The 26,608-nt window shown below is 50.5% G+C and overlaps 1 protein-coding gene across 2 annotated transcripts in view; it reads left to right on the top strand.

Moving 5' to 3' along the window:
- Positions 1 to 2,032: 2,032 nt before the first annotated feature.
- Positions 2,033 to 26,608, top strand: part of TGM2 (transglutaminase 2) — a 37,349-nt gene continuing 12,773 nt past the window's right edge. The window contains exons 1-7 of one of the 2 annotated variants that reach the window (XM_006881519.1): positions 2,033 to 2,053; positions 4,738 to 4,917; positions 11,871 to 12,113; positions 17,802 to 17,920; positions 19,225 to 19,353; positions 20,787 to 20,964; positions 25,820 to 25,955. In XM_006881519.1, coding sequence (XP_006881581.1) covers positions 2,044 to 2,053; positions 4,738 to 4,917; positions 11,871 to 12,113; positions 17,802 to 17,920; positions 19,225 to 19,353; positions 20,787 to 20,964; positions 25,820 to 25,955 — 995 coding nt within the window. In that variant the 5' untranslated portion in view covers positions 2,033 to 2,043. The remainder of the gene's footprint in view (positions 2,054 to 4,737; positions 4,918 to 11,870; positions 12,114 to 17,801; positions 17,921 to 19,224; positions 19,354 to 20,786; positions 20,965 to 25,819; positions 25,956 to 26,608) is intronic. The other variant, XM_006881520.1, reaches the window with a different exon arrangement.

Genomic DNA, 26,608 nt, shown 5'->3' with positions numbered 1-26,608 from the left:
CTCACTCTTCTATGTACTTGTTCCCCACAAATTAACTCATTTAGCCCTCACAACACCCTATGCAGGGGCTGCTATTATTATTCTCATTTTACAAATGAAGAAATTGAGGCACAGACAGGGTGAGTGATTTGCTCGAGCCTACATGACAAGAAAGCCAGGATTCAAACTCAGGACCGTCTGTGTACCCACTAGAGAAGTCAAGTCTAGGTCTAGGGGAAGAAGTACTGTGAGGAGGATGCTGGTAAGAACCTTGCTGATCTTTTGCTTGGACCGTTTCTTGGGGCTGCCTGGGAGCACTGTTGTGAGAAGAGTATGAAGAATCAGGCGGCTTTCTGTCCTCCAGCGAGTCCCAGGCTGGGGTTATTAAGGAAACTTGCACCACGCAGAAGAGAGCATGTTGTTTTCAAACGGCAAATGACGAGCAAAGACAAAATCCACCCTTTTTGTCTCTGAGGCAAGGCTGACACTTGTGGGGATGTTGCAGCGTGTAGAGCCTGAAGCCTGACTGTCTTCTTTGAGAACATGCTGACCGTTTCTCTCTGAGGTCCAAGTCCTTCAGTCTTTCTTTCTCAGGCCATCACTGCAGGTACCAGAGGAGGGAGAGGAGCAAAGGGAAAAGGGTAGGAGATGGATGTTGGGATCAAAATGTCAGAGGCCTTAGAAGGGTCCGTAAAAGAGTGGTTCTGCTTCCTCCTGGCAAGGTGGCTTCAAGGAAGGTCAGTGGTTGGATGGATAGATGGATGGATAAATGTATGTATGGATGGGTGATGGACAGTGGATGGGTAGGTAGATGGATGATGAGATGGCTGGATGGATGTATGGGTGGATGAGTGGGAGGTGAATGGAGGGAGGAGGGATGGATGGATGGATGGATGGATGGATGGATGGATGGATGGGTGAGTGGGTTAATGGATAGGTGGTAAGACGGATAGAGGATGGGACAGATGATAGGGTGGATGAATTGTTTCGGTTCAGACTGAGGGAAGAGGTGTGGGCATGCCTGTCTGTTTCTGCGCATGTGTGTGCCAGCCCATTCACGAGTATGCCTGGGAATGTCAGTCTGTGTCTCAATATTTGCACCTTGATGTGTCTTTCTGAGCTCTGGTGGCACAGCCCGTAATGAATTGTGTTGCTAACCAAAAAGACTGATGTTCGAGTCCACCAGAATCTCCCTGGGAGAAAGTTGGGTGATGGGCTTCTGTTAAGGTTGGCAGCCTCTGAACCCTATGGAGGGTCGCCGTGAGTCAGAATCACTTTGCCACAGTGAGGTTTTTTGGTGTCTTTTTTTTTTAATTAAAATTAATGAAAGTTTACAGAGACTTTGGATTTCCATTCATTCATTGTTGCACTTTTCTCCCTGCCCACTTCTCCTCACCAATTCACTCTTCTCTTGGAAAAGTAAAAAAAGAAAAATTCTTTCATTGTTCTACAGTCCCTCCCCCCAGGTCCACTCCACTATGCAGCCTTCATTCTGGACTCCTGTCATAACAATAAATACCTAATCATATAGGAGATGTCCGTCTTCTCCTTCGCCAGCACCTCTAAGGGTGTCTGTGAAGTCTGTCTGGCCTGTCTGTGAGTCCTGGCGCCTCTGGGCACGACTCCAAGCAAACATCTGTCCCTGGGAGTCTGGCCGTGTCCGTATCCTGTCGATTCTGTGTTGGTGTCACTGTCCAGGTGTCTGTGTGTCCTGTTCGTGCTGACCCAGGCCGTGGCTCCTCGGCTCCCCCAGGGGGCGCCCTCGCTCGGCCCTCGCTCCCTCCCTCCCCCTCCCTCTCCCTTCCTCCCCTCCCCCATCTCTCCTCCCTCTTTTTTTCCACCTCCCCGGGGCTCCGGCCCCGGGGTGGGTCCCAGCCCGAGGGGCGTGGACCCCAGACCGGCCAGGGATGGTCCGCCAGGCCCTCCCCTCGTGTCCCCGCCCCGGCCCCGCCCCAAGAGGACTAAAAGTCAAGGCCACGCTCAACTCACAGCAGCGCGGGCAGCTAGCGGGCAGCACTTGGAGGTCAGCACTTGGACGATCCCGTGTCCAGCCGCCGCCTGACCATGGCCGAGGGTGAGTGTGGGCTCAGCGGCACCGCTCGGAGCCCGGGTCTGGCCGCGCCTCCCGGGCCTGCCCTGGTTTGGGCTGGGCTCGATGCACGAGGTCCAGTGTCGGAGAGCAAAGAGCAACAGGCGGGATGAGCCCTTTCCGCTTTCAAGTGAGCCGCCTCAAAGGTCCCAGCGCGGCTTGGAGGCTCAGTTTCCTCGCTCTCTGGGGCTTGATCATTAACCCCTGTCTCCCTGGAGCCCAGGAGGAAGCAGAAAGGGAAGTCAAGGCGCCCTGTAAACCGTAAAATACAGGACAGCTGTGATTTATCCAAATTGGTGAGAACAAGTCCCTGCTGGGTGCCAGGTGTGGAAACTACAGAGGAGGTCCTAATCTGATCTTTGATTAGTCCCAGCCAGCCTGGAGGGGATGAGCTTGCTGTCCCTGGAGGCATGCAAGCCAGGATCCAGGCACCAGAGACGAAGTTCTGGCATCCTATGGATGAGGGGCGGACACTAGGCAGATTCCTTCTTGTTGTTATAAGTTCTGCCACGGCCAGCCCTTGAGCAATTGCTTATCTGTTTCCTCTCCTGTAAAGTTGGGACAATTGGTACATGGTGAGGGCTGAGAAGGGCAAAGAACACACACACACACACACACACACACACAACTCTGTCCTAGGTCCAGAGGAGGGCATTTCTACCATGGAGCTGTTGCTGTCACACCCAGGGTTCAGCAAGCTTGTGGGTCAAGTCCACTATAATTCTGAAGGGTTGAAGGAATTTGGAGAGGTACCTGGGGAGAACCAGGTCTGACCTGCTATGTGATATCATCTCCCTAATCCCTCTCCAAACCTCAAATCCCCAGAGTGCTGGGAGAGGTCGCAAACCATCTTGGGGTGAGGCCCAGTGGGTCTAGAGACCCTGTCACGACAAGTCTCCTGCAGCGGTCACTCCCAACATCGATCCTACTGACCTACAGACCTTAGGTCCTTTCTTAGTGCAAAAATCTGTGCTTCTGGACGTCAGGGTGTCTGTGTCCTAGAGGTAGCCCAGGGGTCCCAGAAAACCTGCCTGAGACAACAGCCTGGGAAAGTTTCGTGGTGCCCCACGCCAGAAACTAGCCATCTCTGCCCAGCTATCCAGACCCCCAGGGGAGTCACAGTGACTTCTGCTTAGACATCTCCGTGTTTGAAGTTCCAAAAAGCCCCAGCAGGAAGTGCTTCCTCATGGCCAGTTGAGGTCTCTCCTGCTGCAGTAGAAGGTAGACCACCTTCTCCTCTGTTTTGGACATGAGGAAATGTCTCCTCTCAGACTGGAGGGTAGCACAGGCCGTGGACAGGAGGGAGGAAAGTGAGGGGGAGAGGGATAGAAGACAGACCCAGAGAGGCGGGCTTTACCAGCACAGGCTCCAGAATTGCATAGCCCTAGTTTCAAATCCCAAAGTAGCCACTTGTTACATTAAGGACCTGGGCCTCAGTTTCTCCTGCTGTAAAATGGGGATGGTGATAGGACCTGTAGAGTAGAGATGTTGAGAGGTGTAAGTGGGGTGTAAGTCTGCCACGTCTCCCAAGACATTGTGCTTGCCTCACGTTTGAGGTATTCCAGGATGGGAAAAGTGAGCCCTGGGCATCACTACAGTGGAAGGTCCAGCTTGTCCTCCGCTGGACACATGCTCTCCAACGACCCTTGCAAGTCCGAGAGTCTGCCCTGCTTTCTCCCTGAGCCCTGAGGCTTTTTTAGCATTGGCTTTGACTTTGCCAAGCTTTGTGCTGCCCCCACCCAGCTTCAGCTCTTTCGGCTCTGGCTCTCAGCGAACCTCTGAAGCAATAGACTTTCTGCTGCCTGCAAAAGGATACCCCAACATCGTATCTGGTCATCTGTAACTTTTAGGAAATGTCTTTAAAGACTGCAGCAATGGACCTGAGTGTGGCCCGCCCAGATCTTGATGATGGTGCGGGATTGGGAACAGCTCCTGTCTGTTGTTTATAGAGTCACTGTGAGTCGTGATGAACTTGACAGACCACACATACACACACAGGATAAGAACTCCCTGAATCCTTTAATACCACTCATTATTCCATCACTGTCCATGCTCCCAGTTGTCTGGCATTGTTAGTTTTCACAGAGTGGACCTCTAAATCGTGCACATGGGTTCGGACCATAATGATCCGTAGGGATTATCATTATTTTTTTGTTTTGTTTTGTTATTATTTTGTGTGCGTGTACCGTCAAATCAGATCTGACTGGTACAGGAGGATATTGCACCTCCTTCTCCAGCAGAGCATCTGGTGGATTCGAACCATGTTCCTCTGGGATTGCAGTGCAGTTTCTTGCCACTAGGCCACCAGAGCTCCCCAGGTACTATCATTATTGATTCATTTCCAGAAGTAGACCACCAGGCCTTTCCTCCAAATATCTCATACGTGTCATAAGTATTTTTTAAAGTTTTTAATAAAAAAATTAAGATCTAAAAAGAGTTCATATGTCGCACTGGGCTGAAATGCCTGTTAAATTATTTTCAGGCTAGGAGGTGGCTGGGAGATCAAGGATGGGAGGGTAGAGAATGGCCCTGTGAGTATATAGGGGAGAAGGGGTCTACACTCCTTGTCTAGGGACCCCCAGGGCTGGGAGGGCTGAGAATCCCTGCATGTGGGAAGTGTGGGCACATCATCGGGGGTGCCACTAATTTCCCTCCTTCTGTCTTGGTAGAGCTGGTCCTGGAGAGATGTGACCTGGAGCTGGAGGCCAACAGCAGCTACCACCACACGACTGACCTGTGCCAGGACAGGCTGGTAGTCCGACGTGGGCAGGCCTTCCGCCTGGCACTACACTTTGAAGGCCGAGGCTACGAGGCCAGTGTGGACAGCCTGACATTCAGTGTGGAGACCGGTGAGTCCCCCTCCCCACCTCTTCCAGGCTCACCTGGCCTGTTCTGTGGCTTCATTGTCCTCCCTCAAGGATTGGAACAGATGACTGCACACCTCTTTGTCCCCTGGGAGAGGCATAGCATATGTCGCATTGCCTTTAGCCCCATTTTACAGATGTGGGAACTGAGGCCTTGATAGGAGAGCATTATCACCCTGGGAAGATTTCTGGTGGTGCTGTGGTTAAGGTGTCCAGCTGTTAACAGAAGGACTGGTGTTCGATCCACCGAGTGCTCTGAGGGTGGGGGTGGGGGGAAGCTGTGGCAATCTGCATCCACAAAAAGACTTACTGCCTTGGAAACCCCATGGGGCAGCTTTACCATGTTCTAGAGAGCTCCGGGGGCCTAGTGGGTAAGGAGTTGCACTGCCAATCCAATGGTAGGCAGTTCAAATCCACCAGCTGCTTTGTGAAAGAAAGATGAAGTCACCTCCTGTGTGATTTACAGCCTTTGAAAATCTGCTGGAGGGTCAGCTATGCGTCAGTTCTGCCTTCATGGCAGTGGGGGAGAATAGAGTCGTTATGAGTCAGAATCCTGTAATGGGTCTGGTTTCCCGATCACCCTAGGTCATCCAGCATTGAAGGCAAAACTATGTCCCTGAGCACCTGGGTTCCTGAAAGCCTGTGATCACCAGAACTAGAGTCAGCTTCCTTCTATGAAGGCCGTCAAGTTCCAGGCTCATCTTCTCCATCTAAACAACTCTCTGACCTCTTATCAGCAGTCCCTCCAAAATCCACACAGCCCGACAGGGTCTCTGGAACCAGGCCCAGATTGGGTTTGGGTGGCTGGGAGAACACCCCGCTGGCCCCAGGGCTTTGAGCAGGGGTTTTGTTCCATCTCTCAGTTTTGGAAAGTGACTGCAGGCTAGACCTACCAGGTTTCTAGTGTGAACCACTCTGCCTACCTGCTGTGTGACCTTGGGCAAGTTACTTAGCCTCTCTGAGATGGAGATTCGCCACCTGAAAAGTTCTTAGGTTGGAAGGTCGCATGTGAAATGGTCCTGGAAAGAGATTGAGACTCTGTGGATGTTAGCAGTTGCTGCCTGTGTCTAGGGAGGAATGAAGGGACATTGAAACCCTAGTCTCCTGTCCCCGGATGCCCAGTGCTGACTCTCTTGCTTTCATTTCTGGGAAGGGGCCCTCGAATACTGACTCTGTCCTTTCAGCTTCTGGTGAGAGCCTCCCTTGAGGTCAGCAAGGGGCCATTTGGCTGGATCTCTGGCCCAAGAATGGAAAGGTTGACTCTGAGGCTTCCAGGGCAGAGAGGGCAGCAGGCAGGAGCTGCCTGGCCTGGCTGAGGCTGTGTTTACCTGGGAGACGGTTTGATAAGCCTTATCACAGCTTCTGCAGGCCAGCTGTGGGTCTCACTCCATCCTTTTCCTCCCTCCCCCTTTCCGCCTGCTAACCCCCCACCCCACTTCCTGCACCTTGGGGCCCATTCTAACAGCCAAAGAACCAAAATAGGTCTCTCTATTTCCAAGCCTCAGTTTGCCTCCCTGTAAAATGCCAAGTTGGAAGATGTGATGAGGGGCTGGATGTGAGTCCTGCAGAGAGTCACGTTGGGATGGGGAAGCAGCAACCAACATCTGGGGAGCACTTGCGGCTTCCCAGCCTGGAACCATAATGAGCCCCATTTTGCGGGAAAACAGGCTCAGAAAGGTCAGGTTCTTTGCTCACATGGTGACTTAGGGACAGACAGGGTTCAAGCCCCAAGTTGAGGTAATTTCCTTGCTATGACTCCACGCAGACACATTTACTTGGTTGCCTCAAGTGCCCTCCAGCCTCTGTGGTTTTTCCCTCTGTGAAATGGGATATTAGATGCTCAATCTTTTTTCCAACTTCCACTCTCAAGATGCCCTCTTTCTTCTTTCTCCTTCTTCTCCATTCATCCAGGAGGCCAGACTTTCGTTTATGAGGGTTGGGTGGTGGGGGCGCTGGCCTTCCCAACCCAGCAGCTAATCTTTATTCTCCAGCCTCCACTGACTTATCTCAAACCATGGCCAACTTGACCTGACTGTATCTCTGGGAGGGTGCACATGACTTCCTGATTCCAGGAACCAGGACCCTCCCCGGGGGCTGGGGAAGTCAGAGGGACAATACTAGGAAACCAGTCCCCCACTTCAAGGTCTAGGGCCTGACCCGAAATCTGAGCAAGCCTGGGCCTTATGTGGGACTGTCACTCAGTACCCAGTCTGTCCCTGCAAGGGGACATTCCAGCTTTGACCAGTTCAGGGATACTGAGGCATGGCCAGGACAGAGAGGGGGCCAATCACTCAGCATATGTTGGATGTGATCTGGCTTCACATAGCCAACTGCTGTGTACTTTCTCCCAGCGAGGTCGAGACCTAACCGTCTCTCTTAGAGGGTACACCCCACAGCACATAAATACCATCTTTGTTGCCAGAATAAAGCTCAGCTTCCCTTCGGGGGCAGCCAGAGTTTGGGGTGTGTGTGGAGAGGGAGTGAGGTCAGCTTGAGAAGTGAAAAGAGTGATTATGAGTTTAACAGATGGCTTTGCTCTAGAAGGTTCCACTCAACCACCACACCCTTGTCCCCTGTTTCTGTGGTACGAAGCTGTGATAGTCCCCAGGGTTATTTCCACCCAGAATGGTCCCTGAGGTGCTCCTGTCCCCACCAAGAGCGCAGCATGGAACCACAGCCAAGGAATTTGCAAAGCCAGCTTACGTGAGCAGTGGTGGGCCTTGTGGCTGAACTCTCCTTGTCCCACCCTCCTTAGTCCCTTGGAAGAAAGGAGCATGTGTGTAGGTGTGTTCCCAGTGCTGCCACATGACAGGGAGAAAGGGAAATGTGTTTCTTGACCTGCCTCCCAAGGGTGGTGTGTCAACAGTGACAGTGACTCCAGGACGTGGCTCATTGCCATGGTGACCAGAGAATTGATTATCCAAACAGGGACATTTCTGGTAATGAAAGGGATGCCACTAATAACTACGCCGGGGCTTGGTCATAGGCAAACACTGGGACTGCCTGAACACACCGGGGTGTGTGATCACTCCAACTACCTCCACCAGCCTCTGTTTCTATAGCTCTAAAGTGAAGCCATCAAAGTAGGCAATCTCGTCATTCCACTAAGGGCCGTGTGACCATGATTGGCTTGAGAATTCTGATCAGCAGTGTTCCCTTTCACTGGAGCCTCTCCTTCTACGGTGTAGTCCAGAGAGAGCTGTGTTGCTAACCCAAAGGCAATGCTTCTTTCCCAGTTCGAACCCACCAGCAGCTCTTCAAGAGAAAGGTGGGCACTCTCTTCCCATTCAGTTTACAGTCCCTGAACACCCTCTGGGTGGGTCAACTATGAGCCAGTTCCCACTGAAAGGCAATGCATTTGGGTTGGGTTGGTTTTAGTTCTAAGTGCCTTCTATGAATTCTCGTGAACCTCAAAACCTTGCAGGGAGGTGGTGGTGACAACAGTCAACAGTGCCAAACCCCGCCCACTGCTGGGTTGATTCCGACTCACAGTGACCAGACGAGATGGAGTAGAACGTCCCCATAGGGTTTCCAAGGCTGGGGGGCTCTGGTGGCCTAGTCTATAGGGCGGTTACCTGCCAAGCAAAAGGTCCACTTCTCTGATGGATCAGATCCCCCAGCTGATCGGAGGGAGAAAGACGGCGTCTCCTCCATGATGAGGTTGAGCCTCGGAACTCGGAGGCAGCGAGTGAGTGAGTGGATCTCCACAGATGTGGGCCCACATCATTCTCCTGTGGAGCAGGTGGTGGGTTCAAACCACCAGTCGGATAGCAGCGCTGTGCTTCACCACGGCAACTGCTTAATAAACAACAAAATTAAAGACTGCGCCCACCGCCTTGAAGTCATTTCTACCATCAGGTTTTCTAGCCTGGAAGTCTTTACGGAGTGACTGACTGCCTCATCTTTCCACCACAGACTGCCTGGTGGATTCGAACCTCCTAACTGGGCTACTGCACAAATAGTTTGTTGTTGTTGTTTTAAATTTTTATTATTTGTGTGTGTGTGTCAAATTAGATCTGACTGGTACAGGAGGAGATTGTCCCTCCTTCTCCAGCAGAACATCTGGTGGATTCAAACTGCACACCTCTGGGAATTGCAGTGCAGCTTCTTGCCACTAGACCACCAGAGCTCGCCACTCCACAAACAATTTTTAAAAAATAACAATTTATTGCTGTCAGATTGGTTCTGACTGCATAGTGACGATCCTCCATTGGGTTTCTGAGGTGGTAAATCGTAATGGCAAAGGACTGTCCATTTCTCTCCCAGGGATCTGCTAGTGGATTCGAACCACTGGACGTGCATGGCCATTGAATTAGCTGCCCAGCATGCTACAGTCTATACCACCAGAACTCCCTTCAATAAACAATAGTAACTGTTGTGTACTGAGCACTTACTATTTTGCCAGGGAGGGTCAGTGCAAGAGAGGAAGACCTTTGATGAGGTGAATCAACACAGTGAATCTTAGCAATGGGGTCAGGTGTGTCAGAGATGGTGAGGTTGGCTCAGGATAGGACAGGGTTCAGAGCCGTTCTTCTGAGGGTCCCTAACAACAACAGATGCACAGGTGCACTGTTATAATTATACCCTGACCATCTCCCTGGCTGCTGGTGGACATACAGTAAAAGTTCACGGGGAGTCGCACTGCTAACACAAAGGTCACATCTCTCTGGTAGTTCCACCAGCAGCTCTGTGGAAAGAGATAAACAACATCCTCCCAGGCGATTTACCGATTTACTGCCTAAGTGATCCAGCAGAGGCTCAACTCTGTCTGAGTCATTTCCAACTCACCAGCAATGAAACATGCCCAAAGGGGCGATGATTGTCCTCAGGAGATGCCCAGGATCTATTAGGCTTATCTTAATGCGGAAAGGAGGAGGGATACCACTGAATCTAGACAGAACTGGGCAGTAAGTGCTGCTCCTTGCTTGTAGGGACTTTCCACTTGAATTTCCCACCCTTTCACTCCGCCTTCTCTCTGTACAGGCTGTTTGGCACGTAGACGCGGCTGTCTAATTGGTATTTCACTCTTGTTATTATGTGCCGTTGAGTTTGAACCGACCCATAGCTGACCCTCTAGTGGATTTTCAACTGCAGTAAATTGCACAGGAGGAGATTACCCATCCTTCTCCCACAGAGCATCTAGTGGGTTTGAACTGCATGCCTTTGGGATTGCAGCGCAGCTTCTTAGTACGAGGTCGCCAGGAACTCAGGCGCTCTCCTCTCAAGATGTGAGCCAGGATGTATGACAGAACATCACTCTGTGGACAGGAGCCTCGCTTTGCAGGGTGGGAGGCATGTCCTGGCTAACGGTGAAATGTGCTGTCCTTTTCATTCTGTAAATTCTCCAAATACTCCTCATTAAAACCTGCAAATAGAGTGACATTGCACCAGGAGCCCTGAAGCACCTCGCTAACCCTCACAACAGCCTTATGGGGAGGTATTAAGATTGGCCCTATTTTACAGATGGGGAAACTGAGGCCAAGAAAACTAATTAACCAGTCCAAGATCATACAGCTGATACATGATCTGGAACCAGAACTTGACAGCATGTAGTCTAAGCTAATTGCTTCTTTGATGAGAAAATTCTAGACCAAGGAGGCCTGATGATTTGGCCCAGGTCATGCAGTGCTCAAAGGCAGAGGGAGAATCGGACCTGGACTGGCTCTTGAGCCTCTGAAACCTGGAAGTCAGGGAGTGATTAAAGGCTTCCCGTCAGCTCCTGGCATTCTGATAGGGCACCGAGGCCTGCATCATCCTTGTGAATTCATGGTTATATTTGGGCCTGGCTGTGAAGTAGGGCTGGTCGGCAGGGAGGAGCAGGCCAGGCGCAGGGATAGAGTGCCTGGGTGAGCAGGCCCTGATATTGCCAGCAGCAGACAGACAGAGCTGCTGGGAGGGAAATGAAAGAATAAAAATAAATCCTCCTGGGCAATGGCCCAAACGGGCAAAGAAGTCACTCTGTTCTCCTCTCTGCTGTCCATGTCCAAAAAGGGTGCTGGTCCCTCCCTGCCCTCCTCATGACTCAGACCTGCCTCCCCTCCCCTCCACCTGCAGATGCACTGGGGGCAGGTTGTTCATTAAGAGCCCTCTGGGATCCAGAGGCCTCGTGGAGGACCTGCAGGAGCATAGAGCCCAAAGGCCTGGCTGCTATGGACCCTGGGGTCTTGTTGGGAGACCACCCTCTCACGGAGCCTCAGTTTAGTCTTCTTGTCTGTACAAATGAATGGAATTCCAAAATCTCTGTAGATGTTCATTGAAATTAATAATAATAATTTTTTAAAAAATTTAAAAATTATTTTTTTTTAAATGGCTTCAGGGAAGCAGGAAGTTCCAGGACTCATAAAGTGGGAAATATTTAGGGAGGTGCGGGATGGTTAGGAGCAGCCTTTGGAAATAGAGATGTCACTGGAGGGGACACTGGGCAGACAAATGCCAGAGGCTTTCTGGCCAGTGCCCTTTGCCAGCCAACACGGCCAGGTCTTAGCATCCGAGGGCCAGGGCCTTCTCCTAGTCAGTCTTCCTTTCTGCCAGAGAGGAGGGCAGGATTGTGGCTGGGAAAGGATTTAGGCACCGGGGGATCCTTGGGGAGCATCAGTTCTAATTCCTACCCCTGTGTGAATGGACAACGTGAGTCCAGTGACCTCAAGGCCAGGTTCAAAGTCACACCAAGACAGAGTAGTGTGCGGCAGCGTCTCTGCCCCATTGCTTGTATTACCTGTATTATCTGTTTTTTGTACGTCCCCATGAAACAGCCTTCAAATTTGGGGTTCTGATCCCCACTTTACCAACAAGGAACTAAGTGAGACATCTTACAAAATCCTACAAATGGTTTACGGTGGGGCTACATAGAGAACCCAGACTGCGGGGCCCAAGGGTGTGCCCTGGCCCCCTCACCCCTTCCCTCCTTCCACTCACACCGCTGCTTCCTCTCTCCACAGGCCCAGCTCCCAGCGAGGAGTGTGGGACCAAGGCCCGTTTCCAGTTGTCTGACGCTATGGAGGATGGCATCTGGGCGGCTGCGGTGGTCGACCAGCAGGACAATGTCCTCTTGCTACAGTTCAGCACCCCGGCCAACGCCCCGGTCGGCTCATACCGACTCCGCCTGGAGACCTCCACCGGCTACCAGGGCTCCAGCTTCATGTTGTGCAGTTTCGTCCTGCTCTTCAATGCCTGGTGTCCAGGTGAGCTGCACCCCACCCTGATGTGTGAGGTGGTGGGCAGAGACCCCCAAAGAGACCCTGAGCTACAGAATAGACATCAGAGTAGATCGTGTCTACTTCACAAAATCTGAGTGCTCTTAGTTTTGTAGTGTTGCTATAACAGAAATACCACACGTGGGAGGATTTAACAAACAGAGATTTATTTCCTCACAATTTAGGAGGCTAGAAGTCCAATCTCAGGAGGCCTGCTCTAAGAGAAGTCTTCTCTGGGTCAGCTCTGAGGGGAGGTCCTTGTCCCTTGGCTTCTTGAAGATCATCTCGCGATATGGCATCTGTCTGCCCCCATCTTGGCTGGGCTTGCTTGGTTAATCTCGTTCAAGTCTCAGAAAGAGGTTGCCTCAAGACACACCTTGCCTTCTTCCTACCACAAAGACCACAATGGGATTAGAACCACAGACACAGGGGTTAGGGCTTATAGCAGGTATTGGAGGAGACAAAATTCAATTCATAACATCTTGTTACCCCAATTTACAAATGAGGAAACAGGCTTGTGGAGGCCAGCTGACATGCTCAAGGGCTCAGGGGTTGCCGAGTGTGTCACCCCAGTTCCTCTGGAGCCTGGGCGCACGTGTCCCCTAACACTAAACTGAGACAGGGCGGGTCTTGAGTTCAGAAGGCTCATTCCAGGAATGGCTCATTTCAGCCAATGCCCGGGGCCATGCACTAGGTCCTGGTTTTGTTCTGTTTTAAATCTCACCTGACTTGTCTGGGAAGTGGAAACCGAAGGTAGCGTAAAGGCTGTCCAGGAAACATGGACAAGAGGAATCTGTTTCTCAAAGCACCTCTTTACACTCCATCTCAGTTATTTCTCTCAACTATCCCAGGGGGAACTTGTCAGCATCCTGTTCCCTTCCCCAGGCAGGAAAATGAGGCTTGAGAAGTTAAGTGGCTTTTGGAAGCTCCTTCAATAAATCAATAAGGTTAGGGAAAGCCAGAGAGTCCGAGGGGAGAGCTGGCAAGAGCTGAGGCTGACTTGAGCAAGAAAGAAGGCAGGAGCTCCATGAGCCTCGGTTTCCCCATTTAACTGATAAGGCAGTTCATGCTGATAGTTTCTGCTTCCTTTTGCTCTGACATAGCCAGGCAGGGAGAGATCCGGGCTCAGATCCAGCCTGGGAATGGTCCACCCACCCGCCTCTGGATCTAGATGGAAATTCTGACCCTCTGGGCATCCTCTGTCACCTCCCTGCCATTGCCAGTTTAGAGACAAGCTATATCCTATGTCACTGCTTTATTTTCCTGTCTTTGGGGACATTTTGTAATTAGTACATTTAAGGAGAAAAGTTTTTGTAAGTTTTTTTTTTTAAAAAAAACTTTTCTTTTGCATAATTTTAATATCTTTCTAACAGTAATACTCGAAGCCATCACATCCTTTAAAAAAGATGCAAGTGCTGGGCCACCCACTCCCTCTCTTCAAAGGACACCACCGTAAGCCACTTGGCAGGAGAACACTTTCTCCGGTTCATCCTGTGGTGGGTGTGTGCCTGGAGAAACGGCTATGTTTATGAGTGTCTCTCTTGTAAACACAAAAGGGACAAAGTACATAGTATACCTAAACCCCACTGCCCTTGGGTCAGTTCTGGGACCCACTGTCAGGTTTCCATGGTTCTAAATCTTTATAGGAGGAGCAGCTGGTTGATTCAAACCGCTGACATGCCAATTAACAGCTCGCTCAGTACCTACTGCGCCATGCCACCATAGTTCCTGAATCCATGTCCATATTCTCTCCTTTTTCTCATTGCTGGGGGAGTCAGAGCCAACTCATAGCTGGCCCTCGGGTGAGTTTTCAAGGCTATAAAATCTCACAGCCTATCTTTCTCCACATCCTGGTGGATTCGAACCACCTCCAAAGAGGCTCAGCCGTTGAATTAGTATCACAGCTGCCTACGAACTGTGCCACCAGCGTGTGTCAGTCTGAAACAAAATGCAACAAGCCAGCCTGATGCTGTCCAGTCTGTTTTGGTTCATGGTGACTCTGTGTGTTACAGCGTGGAACCGAGCTCCATGGCACTTTCACTGGCTGTGGTCGTTATGGAAATATACTGCCAGGCCTTTCTTCCACAGAGCTCCTCCTGGGTGGATTCAAACTGCCAACTGGCTTGACATGCCTCAGGAATCTTTCCACATAAATCCACATCCACCTTGCTCATTCAGTTAAGAGCCCCAAGTGCCTGGACTTTGCCTGACGGGACAGGAGGTCCTCCCGAGTGGCTCATCCCAAAGAGGGTTCTGCAATGCACACCACTGCTCACGTGTCCTGGGCCCCATGGAGTGGCTTCCCGGCACGGATGCGGCCTTGGCAGGCCCTGCTGTGCACCTGTTTTGAGTCGTAACCCCGCTGCACGGGGCTGTGAGTAGCTGGCAGCCCAGCCCACTGAGAAGGAACATGCCCGTCTCCACCTTCACCAGCACTGTGGGGTTTCAGAGTTCAATGAACATGCAGATTCTGGGGGATGTCCCCTTCCCTCCCGCTCAGTCTGTCCCTCCCTTCCGGCGGGGTTGAGGTGGCGGTCAGCCAAGCAGCGCAATGACTAAAGTGACCCATATCCCGAGGGCGGGAGCCTCGAGAAGAGGATGGAACGGGTGATGCTAAGGCAGGAAGCTGGGCTGGAAGAAGAAATTGCTGGAATGGGTGGGAGCAGGCAGGATCTGGCCTTGAGACTAGACCCTCCTGACTGTGAGCTCCAAGACAGACAGACGGATTGAAGCACCAGTTCTGTGCAAGACTTCTCATCCTTAACACACCCACCTTCCCCACACGGAGACCTGAGGTGTGTCAGGTCCTAGCTCCGGCTTCCTGGCCCTGGGGAGGGGACACTCACTGGAATGGTTGTTCTGTTCTGTTCTTTCTGTCACACGCACCAGCTGATTCATAGACATACTTATTTTAAGGTTCACCTTTATGGCAGAGTGTCTAGGACCAAAGAGCAAATAGCAGCATTGTTTCCCAGAATCAAGAGCTGTCACTTCCACATTCCCTTTCCTGGCTCTGCTAGGATTGGGAGTGCTGGCAACTGCAGGAGGGCCAATGGAGCTGAGAGGTGTAGGCAGCTGCAATCCAGGCCAGGCCCTGCTGGGAACAGACGGGTTTCCCAGGACAAACTTCTGTGTCGACAGAGTCCAAAGCCCCAGATGCTTTTGTAAACATTGTGTGTCCTCGAATCGGAACTGACTCAGAGCTGACTCTCCAGGGGATTTTCAGAGGCTATAAATCGCATGGGAGGAGTTTACCCACCTTCCTCCTGCAGAGGAACTGGTGGATGACCCCCTTGATCGTTCCCGTACACTGTGTCTTATTAAATGAATCGCATCGATCTCTGTGTTGGCAGCACCACTCCTTGCCACTTGGGCTACCAGAGCTCCCTCCGGACGGTACTAGGAGCCCAAAGACCTGTATCCATTTATTTTATATTCAGGAGGAAAATGAAACTTTTGAGTTGAAGAGTATGTTTTCTTCTATAACATCAACATATTTGGAGTTTCTGGTGGTACAATGGGTAATGTGCTCAGTGGCTAACCCAAAGGTCAGAGGTTCAAGTCCACTTACAGGAGCCTCAGAGAAGAGACCTGGTAATCCTATTTCAGAAAAAAAAAACAAAAACCAAAAACAAAATAATCAGCCGTGAAAAGCCCTCCAGAGAGCAGTTCCATGCTGACTCAGGAGGTAACCAAGATTTGGCATTAACTCAACAGGGACAACAACCTTAGCAAACACAGTAATCGTTATGCAATGTAGCAGTAAAGAAATTAATTTTATTTATTTATTTGTTTATTTATGTATTTATTTTCTAGTAGAAGAAGGGGCATTTAGAAAGGCAAAAATATTCAGGGCTCTCCAAAACCCCCATGTGGCCCTGGGTTTCTCCTTTCCTCAGTTTCTGCGTCTGTGAAGTGGAGATGGTAAAGGCCAGCCTGACCCTGGGGCTCCTGCCATCTAACTTCTTGGGCTCCTCTTCTTACACTGAACTTTCTCCACTTTGAATGAAAACAGACCTTATTCACACAACAGCCCTGGTGGTTTAGTGCTTACGCTCTTGGATGTTTGGCAGGAGTTCGGCAGTTCGAATCCACCAGCCGCTTCACGGAAGAAAGATGTAGCAAGCTGGCATCTGTAGAGACTCACAGCCTTGGAAACTCCATGGGTCGGTTCTGGCCTGCTGTGCAGGGCTGCGCTGAGTCAGAGCTGAGGCCATGAGCACGGGCAGGGCCTTGATCTTCCTCACGTGGACTCAGAGCTTCAGTTTTTGTTTCTTTATAGGTCTGCACCCACGTTTATATAGCATTATCTGTGCAATGGAACAAAGCATCGTTCAGCCCTTCACCGGCCTCTGCTGCGCATGAGCCCATTGTGGCCCAACTCCTTGAGGACCTTCCTCTTTTTTGCTGCCCTTTGGCTTTCCCAAGCACTGTGTCGTTCCCCAGGGACGAGTCCTTCCAAATAACATGCCCAGAGTATGGGAAACAAAGTCGCGCCAGCCTTGCTTGTAAGGCTGAACGTCTTCCAAAACATTTGTGGGTTTTTTCCTTCTGGTTCATAATATATTCAATATTCTTCCAAAGAGCTATGTTTCAAATGCCCCAATTCTTCAGTCTCTCTTATTCATTATTAGCTTTCTTACAAATAGGAGGAAACTGGAAAAATCATCGTTTGGGTCTAGTGCATCTTGCTTTTAGTCCTCAAGGTGTTTCCTTTTTAAAAAAAAAGAAAAAAATACTTTATACTGGTTTACTTACAGAGTTCATATACATTGTTTTTCCCACTGGATTTTTTCTCTTTCATTTACCCATCTCTCCCCCAACCCATCAAATTGTGTGACCCTGTAATTAAGCATCGCTTCCCCCAAGTCCCCCTCCTCCTTCTTGGATCCTCGTACTTGTTCTATACAAATGGTCTAATACAGTATTTGTCTTTCCGAGATTGAGTTAGTTCACTCAGCATAATGCTCTCCAGTCCCACACAAGTTAGGTAGTAATTTACAAAATCATTGCTCCTGTGTGCTGCATAGTATTCCATTGTATGAGTGTACCATAACTTTTCAAATCCATTCCGTTGTGGTTGGTCATTGGGCTATTTCCACGTTCTTGCAATGATGAATAACGCTGCTGTGAACATTGGTGTACAAGTCTCTGTGCCTTAGTTCTCATTTTCTCGTATTTCCTTTTGTAACACCTTAAAGAGGTCTTTTACAGCAGATTTTCCCAATGCTATATACATCTTTTTATTTCTGGATGGCTGCACTGAGCATGGATCCAAGTAAAACAAAACCCTTGACGGTGTTAATATTTTTTTTCTCGTGATGCTTATTAATCCAGTTGTTAGGATTTTTGTTTTCTTTATATTGAAGTATAATCCATACCGACTATAGTCTTTGTTCTTATTCAGTAAGAGCTTCAATTGTTCTTTGCTTTTAGCAAACACAGTTGTGTTATCTGCATACCGCATTGTTGATCCTATCTGATAATGCCTTATGTCACTGATATGGGATCCTTAATTACTGATTGATTTTTCTGACTATAAAAGAGAATGGCCTCTGAGACACTGGGGTCACTGGGGCTCTGAGATGAGGGGAGCGGGTACCCTGTCTTCTCTGTCTGCGGGGACCCCGGGCCTTGCCAGACCCATTGTTGAGGCCCCTTTCTTCCTGCCCACAGCTGACGAGGTGTACCTGGAGTTGGAAGATGAGCGGCGGGAATACGTCCTCACCCAGCAGGGCTTCATCTACCAGGGCTCGGCCAGGTTCATCAAGAGCACACCGTGGAACTTTGGACAGGTGAGGCTACCTGCTCCTTCCTCTCAGGACCTACTGTGGGCCAGCCTTGAGCCTGAGGCAGATAGAGCTGCAAGATGTGAAAAAACCTCAGGGCTACCCAGCCCATGCTATCAAGAAACTGAGGGCCTGAAATGGCTGGAGGCTCAGAGAGGGTCTGGGCCTGAGGTCACACCACTTAGGGTTGATCTGTCTGCCATCTGAGCAACAGCTCCAGGTTCAAGATGGGGAAAGAATCAGGGGAGTATTTAGGAACTGTGAGCTTGGCAGGTATTCATGGGGAGAGGAGTAGTCAGATCACATAGCATATGCTTTAGACCATAGTGTAGATCCATGACTTTCAAACTAGAGTGCAATTCAGGATTGTCTGGAGAGTGTATTGAACACAGAATACCAGGTTCCACCTCTGAATGTCTGATTCTGTTGGTCTAAAGTAATACCAGAGAATTTGCATTTCTGACAAGTTCCCAGGGATGTATTGCTGGTGCAGGGACCACCTTGGGGGAATCAGAGATATGCTTGAAAAAGTTTAGCTACATACTTTGGGCAGATGGCCAGGAGGGGCCAGTCCTTGGAGAAGGACATCACGCTTGGAAGACCGGAGGGACCGCGCAGGAGGGGAAGACCCTGGATGAGATGGATTGACTCAGTGACTGAGAAATGGGATTAGGTCTGTCAGAGATGATGAGATAGGCTCAGGATAGGGTAGGATTCAGAGATACTGTACTGTGAGTCACAGGTGACTCAATGGCATACAACAACAATAACAACATTGCAGAGTAGCAAATAAACCCAAAACAGAGATGTATACTATGACAACTGTTTATTACTTCTCCCAAAGCTATGGGTCAGCCAAGGCTACCTGCCCGGGTTGAGGAGTAGCAGACAGATGGGAGAGTCCCTGAATATGTGAAGTGGTGACAAGAAGTTAAACAGGGTCACTCACTGCTCTGGAGTCAGAATTGCCTGATAGCCACCCCTCCAGCAGGCTTTCAGAGGCTATAAATTGCACAGGAGGAGGTTGCCCGTCTTTCTCCCCAGTAGCCCCTGGTGGGTAAGTGAGGCTTCACCTTTTTCAGCTAGAGTGGCTGAATCATAAAGCAGAGATACCTGGTGAGCTCTGGTGGCCTAGTGGCAAGAAGCTACACTGCAATCCCAGAGGTGTGTGGTTTGAATCCACCAGTACACACACACACACACAATTTTTTTTTTAAAAAAAAAGCAGAGATATCTGACCTGACACCCCACACACACACCCCACCCGAGCTGCAGGTTCCCTCACTGCCCTCCTATTTGCTCTGACACAGTTTGAAGACGGGATCCTGGATATCTGCCTGACACTCCTCGATGTCAACCCCAAGTTCCTGAAGGACGCCAGCCGTGACTGCTCCCGTCGTAACAGCCCTGTCTACGTGGGCCGGGTGGTGAGCGCCATGGTGAGTGAGGAGTAGGCACCCCCACCCCGGGTCAGGGCACATGTGTGTCCCGCTGGCCTGCTCCCTCCTGTGACGACAGAGGCCTTGCTCTTTGCTGGGCATGATGGGGGCACCCAGGAGATGGACAAGCCTTTTCAGTGAGGAGTGTTTGTATTTGGGGGCGGGGGATGAGATTCACGCAAAAGCAACCCATTCATTCATCTGCAGGCGTTTATCAAAGGTGCCTCCATCCCAGGTACTCTATCGCGGGTACAAAATGTCTATGATCTTGACAGTGACTGTAACAATGGGCTCAGTCCTGTCAGAGATGGTGAGGATGACACAGGAGAGGCCAGGGTTCCTATCTCTTGTTCAGAGGGTCCCTAGGCATAGTATCAAGTTAATGACGCCTAACAACCACCCTGTGGAATGTACCTGCTAGTGGGTGGTGGGGGATAGAGATTAGCCTCAATAACCCCACTTCCTAAACAACATGCCTCTGGAAACTCTATGAACTTTGATAAATGTCAATAGTTATTGAAAGGCTTCAGGCCTTTTGTTCATAGGGTTGCGATGAGCCGTTCTCGACTCCATGGCAATCAACAACAACAACAACAACAGCAAGAGCCCATCACAGGTGTGGTCAGAGGTTGTGGCGTGTGTGATCGAGAGACCTAGATTGTGAAAGCTTCTGACCACAAGACCCCACTTCCGGAGAGCTAAGGGAGCCCCCACACACACACACACCCAGAGGTGGAGATACAGTAATTGGGAGGAGATGTACCTGCCTGGCCGAGCCCAGCGTTACTGTGAAGGCCAGAAGGAGGGAATGACTCGGCAGCTTTGGGAAAAAGAAGGGAAGCCAGTAGGGTGAGGGCAGTGTGTACAAGACAAGCTACAGAGGCGGATAGGGGGCCAGGCCGGGCAGAGTCTCATGGGCCACAGTCAGGAAGCTAGATTTTACCTGGAGGTGATGGGAGTTTTGTGGGAGAAAGATGAAAAGATGGACTCTCTTCTAGGGATGTACAGCCTGTAAAACCTGGTTAGAGCGTCGACTGAGGACGGCAGTGAGAGTTTTGAATGGGAGTTGGGGAGGTTTTCAAGAAGATCTTGGTAAAATCTCATCAGGGTCCAGAGAGTACTTTAAAAAACTCAGATCATGTCATGCCATTCCAAGCAGCCTGCTGCTCATAGGACAAGGTCACATCTCCAGCCCTCAAACTGTTTATGATCTTGACCTTCCTTACCCTCCTCTCCTCTCCTGTCTCTCTACTGCATCCTGGGCTCTGGCCCCCAACCAACTCCAGCATACTGCAAGCTGTCACACCTTGGTACCTGCTCTTCCCTCATCCTGTAACTCCCTTCCCTGCTTCTGGCCTTGTGCTGAACTCACGCTCACTCTAGTTCAGCGGTCACCCATGCTCGGTCCCCTCAGGATGTCCCACTGGTTGCAGGTCAACTGCAACGATGACCAGGGTGTGCTGCTGGGTCGCTGGGACAACAAGTACGAAGACGGCATCAGCCCCATGTCCTGGATCGGCAGTGTGGACATCTTGAGGCGCTGGAAGAATGAAAGCTGCCAGCGGGTCAAGTACGGCCAGTGCTGGGTCTTCGCTGCCGTGGCCTGCACGGGTGAGTTGCGCGCCAGGATGAGGGGAGGGTCTCGAGCCTGCTCCCAGCTTCTTTGGAGCCTGGGAAGAGAACATTGAGGGCACTGGAGTGGGAGTCAGGAGATCCTGGTGGTTGTCTTGCTTCTTCTGCCAGCACCACTATGGGACCTGGATCTGGTAGCTTCCCCTCTGTCTCCCTTTCCTGTTAGTAGTTATTAGAATCAGAGGGTGCTATTCAGGAAGCAGTGTGGGTTAAGGATTGAGAGTGATCTCTGGAGACAGGTAGACGTGAGTTTAAAATTCGTGCTTGGCCACTCACGTACTCCATGACCTTAAGTAAATGACTTCTTCTCTCAGATTCCTTATCTATAAAATGGGTACAATAGGATGTGACGTAGAGCTGCTTAGCACAGAACTTGACCCAGTGCAGTGTTCAGTAAACTTTAGCTATCAATTACTTGACAATAATAAGAATGTAATCAATGCCAAGAAAGAAAAAGATTTTCTAAGATGTTAAGGAAGAAATGTACAACAATTTAAAGCTATAACTGTATTTTTAAAAAACCCTGAAAATTCAAGCCCAGAAATTACTGAGGATTGTTCCAGGGTCACTAACAGTGCTTTTAAAAATTGAGTCGTAAGAAAATGGGCTGTGGAGTCAAGATCTGGGTTCATAGCCAAGCTCTGCTTCTTACCACCTGTGTGTCCCAGAGAAAAACTCACTTAACTTCTCTGAGCTTCAACTCTGGAATGGTTGTGAGGTTTAAATGAGCAAATATGTGTGAATTCCTTTGAATGATGACAGGCACATAACAGAAAATACTTATTTAATGGTTGGTTGTTGTTGTTGTATACCATCAAGTTGGAACCGACTCATAGCTGACCCACCAGTAGGTTTTCAGAGGCAGTTTAATTGCACAGGAGGAGTTTGCCCATCTTTGTCCCATGGAGCAGCTGGTGGATTTGAACAGCCTGCCTTTGGGAGTGCAGCACAGCTCCTTACCACTTGGCTACCAGAACTCCCTTATATAATGGTGATGATTGTTATTCTTATTACTGAGCTCAGGGAACCTAAGAGTCTGGTCTAGAGGCTCTGTTTTTCTGAGTCCCAGACCTTTGTAATGATGAAGCTTTCCAGAACACCTCAGGCCTACAAGGACCCTGGGCGCTCCCAGCACTGTCTTCCATACTGGCCGGCTGGCTTGTCTCTGGTCACTGCCCCCACCTCTCTGTCCATGACTGTTCCCTTGTGACCTCTGAATTCCCCTGTCTTGTGGAAACTTCCCCATCCTATTCCTTTCGAGACACTTGACACATATTTTCTCAGAGAACCCCTAGGGTTTTCTCTTTAAGGAATTCCAGAGAATGTGGCCTGAGTCACCTGATTTACCCAGGCCTGTGTGTAATGGAGCCAGGGAAAGCTTATCAGATGGAAGACCCTCAGAAGTGCTGTTCCCATGGAGCAGCCCATAGACTGGAGATGAACTCCCCCTAAGGTGGGCTTGGGCAAGCAGGTTACTCTTTCCAGGCCTCAGTCTCCTTACCTGTGAAATGGAGACAATGGTGACTGAGACAATTGCTGGTTCTTAGGAATCACAGGGATGTAATCTCTGGCTCATACTAGCTTTCCGTTTTGATGTTTCTGAGGGAAGCTGGGACTCTAGCGTTCTTAAGTGGATCTCTGGGCCTTTTCTCAGGATGCATGGGCAATTACGATACCTTGGCATTGGTGCTGGGCACCATGGCACAACTCGCTGCCCCACAGACTCAAATGCCTCCCTCCTCATGCCCGCCTGAGCTGACACTGACCACAGAGACGGGCAGACAGAGGCTCTGCCCACGCCCATCACCTCTCTCTGAATCATCACAATGTCCCGACAAGCTGATATTCTTAGCTCCTCTTACACTGGAGGAAACGGGGTTTCTGAGAGGGGAAGTGGCTTGCCTACGGTCACACAGCTAGTGGGTGGCATGGCCAGATTTGGAGCCAGATCTGTGAAGATCTGGGGCCTCTCCTGGCCTTAGACTGTGACAATGAGGCTTCTCAAGACCCCATCCCCAGGACACCATCCCTGGGACACCATTCCTGGGATTCTATCCCTGGGGCCTCACCCCTGGAACCCCAACCCTGAGGCCCCACTCCTGGAACCTCATCCCTGGGACACCACCTCTGGGATCCCATCCCTGGGACAGGAGAGGTGCCTTGCTTCTTCCCAAGCTTCTGGCTTCTGCATGATGGAGTAAGGCCTGAGATTGGGATGCCAGCCTTTACTTATTTGTGGTGGGGACATGTCTGAACCATCTCTAGACCTCAGGGCACAGGAACTAGGCAAGAGGTGGCAGCAAATCACGGCCCTTCCTCCTTCCCAGCACCCACTAGACTCCTGGTCAAATTCCAGGACCATTGAGCAGCTCCTGTCCTGGTTACTGAAGGGCACAGGGCAAAGGTCAGGCCCTTTCCTTTCCCCTCTTTCCTCCCCCTCCTCCCCTTCCCAGGAGCTCACAATCAAAATTAAAAGCAAAAGGGAAGTCTCAAAGGTTATTCCAGGTTTTCTAGGGATTTTTGTTTCATTTCCGCTTATTTACTTTCTTTGTCCTATTCCGAGAAGCTGTTACTTTTACAAAATACAGAAAGAGTAAAAGAAATTATGCAAGGTACTGCTGCTGTCCACTCTAAAAGGATCACATTTGAAAGTCCTGCAGAGAGTGGACAAAAATGTGCAACAAAACTAAAAACCAAAAATGGCCTTACTGGTTTGCCTGAGACTAACAAACTTCAATATCGAGAAAACAAAAGTCCTCACCACTAGACCAATAGGCAACATCATGATACTTGGAGAAGAGGTTGAAATTGTCAATGATTTCATCTTGTCCACAGTCAATACCCTTGGTACCAGAGTCAGAAGATCAGGAGACCTGTAGCATTAGGGAAAGTCAGCTGTCAGAACTTCTCCAAAGTCCTGAAGAGCAATGATGTCATCCTAAAGACTAAGGTGCAAAAAAAAAAATCTTTTTAATTTAAAAACAAACAAAGACTAAAGTGCACCTGATCCAGGCCACGGCCTTTGCAATCACCTGCTATGCATCTGAGAGTTAAACAATGAACAAAGGTGACAGAAGAAGGATTGATGTATTTGAGTTGTGGTGTTAAAGAAGAGTACTGCCAAAAGAACAAATAAATCATGTTGGAGAAAGTGCAACCAGAATGGATAAAACCATCATGCTCGGAAAGGTGGAGAGGAAGGTGAAGGAGAGGAGGACCCTCGATGAGATGGACGGAGGCAGTGTCTGCAGCAAGGGACTCTGACGTGTTGGAGAGGATGAGGATGGTGCAGGATAGGACAGAGGGCAGACCTTTTGTTCCTGGGGTCACTAGGAGTCAACTCCACAGCACTAAACAACGACAACAAGGAGCCTCTCAGACCGTGGCGCTTAGTCACTCTTTGAACCTGGAGCAAAACTCACCCCCCCAGCTCTCAACGTTCAGTCAGTCAGTAGACAGACCTCTAAGGAAGTCGGTGACACCAGGTATGCCCTCCTCCCTGACAGCAAGCGACCACATAAGACTGATAGGGCAGCATGTGCCCAGGGGTAAAGCCCAAAAGGCAGGCAGGGGCAGGACAGGATTCATGGAAACCAAAACCGTAGGCAGGAAGTGGCAAGAGTGTGGTTACGTTGTGGGTGCTGTAAGTCATAAAGGTGTGTGAATGGGGTGAGTGGAAAAGCAACGTGCTTGGTAAACTTTCGCCTAAATCACAATTTAAAAAAAAAAATCATGTGGGCGTAAAAGCACCCATAATTCCATGCCACAGCGGCCTCCGGGGCAGCCTCACCCCGGGGGTTTCCTGCCCTCTCTGCCCACTGGTTTCCGTGCAGAGCTGGCACGGGTCTGCAGAAGCCAGTTGGTCCCTTGTCTTTTCATCACGGGTGGTTGCAACATCAGGCCCTGTCCCGGTTCTCACAGCCCCTCTGTAAACAGCACTTTGGCATGGATGCAGGGCTCTTCTCTCCCACAGTGCCGTTCATTTCCCTGAGAACTGGGTATGTTGAACTTCTGTCAAAGAAATGGAAATAAGGCGCAGAAAGGCAAAGGAACTTGGGCCGGTTGCACAGCCCAGAAGTGGCAAAGCTAGGCTCTAGTGGCAGGAGACTCCCTTCTGTCTGCCTGGGCCTACTCTCATCTCTCTCAGAGAGATTCGGTCACTCCCTCCTTCTCTCTCTCTCTCTCTCTCTCTCTCTCTCCTTCACCCTCTTGGACAGACGCCTCTGTGCCAGGCCTCTGCTGGGCTCTGGGGATGTAAAAGAAGTCGTATTCCTCACTGCCCTCAGAGGATGAATTAAAGACTCTCCCACATGCCCATGCTGAGGGGAATGGTGATGAATCCACAGTGTGTGCCGATGACGGGCAATTTGGATGCGCTGGAATGAGCTTCGGGGTAGAGGGGAGAGCACATGCTAATGTCCTGTGGTAGAACTGAGAGGAGGATAATGTGTCCAGAGCAAGAGGTGCAGGGAATGGTCAAGGGCCAGGCCGGAGGACCAACCTTCATCACCGGGGTCTCATCTTGACCCTCAGTGGCCATGGGAGACCACTGAAGGTTAGTACAGAAGTGCTGAGGTCAGATTTGCATGTCAGCCTCCCACTGGCAGCTGTGATGACAGGGACAGAGTGACAGGGACAGAGTGGACAGGGGATGAGATGACCAGTGAGTTGGACTCTACTGTCCAGACAAGAGGGATGGCACATACCCTGATTGTCTAGACAGTGGGTACAGAACTCACCAAGGTGCCTAAGAGCATGTGGAGGTCTGAGTGGGGCAGATTCCCTCCAGGGCCCACCCCTGACCCCTGACCGTGTCCTCTGCCCCCCTCCCCAGTGCTGCGGTGCCTTGGCATCCCCACCCGCGTTGTGACCAACTACAACTCAGCCCATGACCAAAACAGCAACCTGCTCATCGAGTACTTCCGCAACAAGTTCGGGGAGCTCCAGGGTGACAAGAACGAGATGATCTGGTGAGGTGGGGTGCAGGGAGAGGGGTGGTGGTCCAGGGTGAGGTGGGCTCAGTCAGGAAGGTCTCTTGGAGGGGAAACCTAGAAAGGCTTCCTGGAGGAGGTCACACTTGACGTGGGCCTTAAAAGTCAAATGGGAGTAAAACAGGGCTTGGGAAGGTCCTTTCAGACAGAGGGAACAGCCTGAGCGAAGGCCGAGGGGGAGAGACATCAATGAGCAAGACAGGGAAAGGCAGCAGGAGTTGAGGGTCTGGAAAGGCTGATTGAGGCATCTGGGTTTGATCTAGAAGCTGCCACCGAAGGGTGTGGTGTAAGAGTCAGACTGCAGGTGAGGCTTAGGGAGGAGTCTGGAGGCAGGTGGGAGATGAGGTTCAACCAGCACAAGGCACGTGGACTTGAAAGACGGGACAAGGAATTAAGAGAACAGTCAGTGGGACTGAAACCTGAAGCCGGAGAGGAGGTAAGCATGCCTTCCAAAGAGAAGTGAGCATGGGGGCACTGAGGGAGGAGGCCACAGGAGGTAAAGCAGAGCCGGAGGGAGGAGGGGCTGGGTCAGCTTAGATCAAGGCCCCAGAGGATTGGGGAAGTCCCAGGGAAAGGCCAAGTCACGGTCAGTCTTCGAGAGGTGAAAGCGAAAGAGTCCAGTTTGAGCTTTG

Source organism: Elephantulus edwardii, unplaced genomic scaffold (genome assembly GCF_000299155.1).
Source record: "Elephantulus edwardii isolate Elephantulus edwardi_28Jun2011 unplaced genomic scaffold, EleEdw1.0 scaffold00015, whole genome shotgun sequence".
In the NCBI taxonomy this organism is placed as follows: Eukaryota; Metazoa; Chordata; class Mammalia; order Macroscelidea; family Macroscelididae; genus Elephantulus; species Elephantulus edwardii.
The sequence above is the reverse complement of the archived record's forward strand: the minus strand, read 5'-3'. Positions and strand labels throughout refer to the sequence as shown.